The sequence below is a fragment of the Microtus ochrogaster genome, chromosome 5, assembly GCF_000317375.1.
Source record: "Microtus ochrogaster isolate Prairie Vole_2 chromosome 5, MicOch1.0, whole genome shotgun sequence".
In the NCBI taxonomy this organism is placed as follows: domain Eukaryota; kingdom Metazoa; phylum Chordata; class Mammalia; order Rodentia; family Cricetidae; genus Microtus; species Microtus ochrogaster.
Window position 1 is genome coordinate 77,896,895 of NC_022012.1, and position 2,024 is coordinate 77,898,918.

The following is a 2,024-nucleotide window of genomic DNA, read 5'->3' on the forward strand; positions in this document are numbered from 1 at the left end:
CAGAGATCCGCCTGCCTCTGCCTCCCGAGTGCTGGGATTAAAGGCGTGCGCCACCACCGCCCGGCTCATAAAGCCAATCTTTATACATCTCTCTCTACATTTTTAACTTGGGTTAGTTCCTTTGACAATTTGGAAGATGGCTGTAGTAGGTTAAGAACAGGGGAGCTACCTCCTGTTCTGTTCTCTAAGCTGCTTGCTTGCTTGCTCCAAGGACTTGAATTTTCTTCTGATAAAAGGAATTTTCTCAATGTTCCTAAAGACTATGTCGCTAAGTGCAGAATTCAATATTAAATGCTGCTTTTGTGTTTTAGGCGCAAGAAGCCTTGACCTGACAGCTCTGGTAGCAGAAGAATACTTTTGTTTGTGTTGGTGATTTCTCCAAAGCTATGCCATGTGCGGTGTCGCAGTCATCCTGCAGAAGAATGTATCTAGATCATATTGTATTTTTTGTGACTTTTTCAACTGTTCTGAATATTTTCTAAGGTTTTATAAAAAAAATCAAAAATGCTGCTATTGATTAGCCACAAAAAAAATGCACTTTAGACGTATTTAACAATTAAGACTTTTAAAATAAAGGTGGTAACTGGCCAATGATAACAATCCATTTTAGGAAGGTTTTAGAATCCTGTGTGTATATATTCACTTTCTGTTTTTATATATGCAAATGAAATACAATAAAAAAGCACTAAGAAACACAAAGCTGTGTAGTGGACATTTTCTCAGCATGCTCCCAAGCACCTGCAGTGTTCTCTTTATCTGGTACTTAGTATTAGTGGGATACAAGAAAAGAGCACTAGAGAATAGAAACTTGGCTGTGAATAAATGTTGCCTTTATGGGGTATGAAACAGGCTAAGATATTGCTCATGGCCCCCAAAGTCTGCTTATTAAGTCCAACATCAAAACTACTGTGCTCTTTGTCCTATCCTAATGCATTCTTTGCTGAACACTTCTTAGCTCCTAATGGCTAATGTGGTTGGAAATCAACTTTGATTATACTCTACGACTCCAGCATTCCTCAGAAGGAAGGTGCTCAAGTCAAAGCCTCAGATGGAAGCCAGGTTTAGCAGGATTTTTCAGTGTGCTTCATCACTCAGTTCTGAGACTCCCCGTGTTGACTGACACAGCTCAAGATGCTCTATGACGTTCTCCCTATTCCCTCAAGGGTGCAGTTTTCCTTATACTGAGGAGAATAATGTTGCAATTGGCTCCTCATGCATATACTCGAGTGTTGAGGGCAGAGACAATGGCTACAAGTGCTAGTTGTAGGCTGTGCGCACATCCAGCTTTAACCAAGGTTTGCCTAAATTTGTTCCTTTGCCAGTGTATCATTCTCACCTGCAACTCTCAGAACTGATAGGCATGAAATAGGATCCCATTGGTTTAATAAGTCTTTCCCGATTGTGAGTTTGGTTTCTCAAATGCAAGAGCCTTTGCAATAAAACTACATAGTAAGTTTTTGGGTGTGTAGGATTTTCATGTATCCTTTGCAACTTGAAGCTTTGGATCTTCCTGCCCATGACTTTTTAATGGCACCTTTATGATGCCAAGGGTTGATTCCATGTCTGCCACCAGAGCCCCTCTCATCCTTTGGTAGAGCCTTGTTTTGAAGCACCTACCCACGCTCCTTGGATCTCTACTTTCCACCAACAGCACTAGCTCAAGTAAGTGCTTACTGACTTCTCTGCCAGTCTGTGCATCCATTTGCATTGTCAGTGACACTAAGAAATTCCTCGAGGGCCAGGTGTGGTGGTGTAAGCCTCTAATCCCACCTCTCAGCAGGTTGAAACAAGGAGCACCACAAACTCAAGGCCAGACTGGGTTGTAGAGTAAGGTCCTGTAAGGGCCTGTGATGTAGCTGAGTGGGTAGAGTGCTTGCAGAGGGTACACCAGGCACTGGGTTTGCTCCCTCAAACTGGCTGTAGTGGTACAAACTTAAAATCAGTCCCAGGTGGGGGCAGTTAGATCCTACAGGTTATCCTCAGCTAAACAGCAAGTTTGAGGTCAAGAACTGTCCGTGTTTTTT

The 2,024-nt window shown here is 42.5% G+C and overlaps 1 protein-coding gene across 2 annotated transcripts in view; it reads left to right on the forward strand.

The window, feature by feature from the left end:
* Kif23 (kinesin family member 23) overlaps positions 1 to 695 on the forward strand; it is a 29,009-nt gene extending 28,314 nt beyond the window's left edge. For both annotated transcript variants that reach the window (XM_005347807.3, XM_013346638.2), the window contains one exon: positions 312 to 695. In XM_005347807.3, coding sequence (XP_005347864.1) covers positions 312 to 327 — 16 coding nt within the window. In that variant the 3' untranslated portion in view covers positions 328 to 695. The remainder of the gene's footprint in view (positions 1 to 311) is intronic.
* The last annotated feature ends 1,329 nt before the right edge of the window (positions 696 to 2,024 follow it).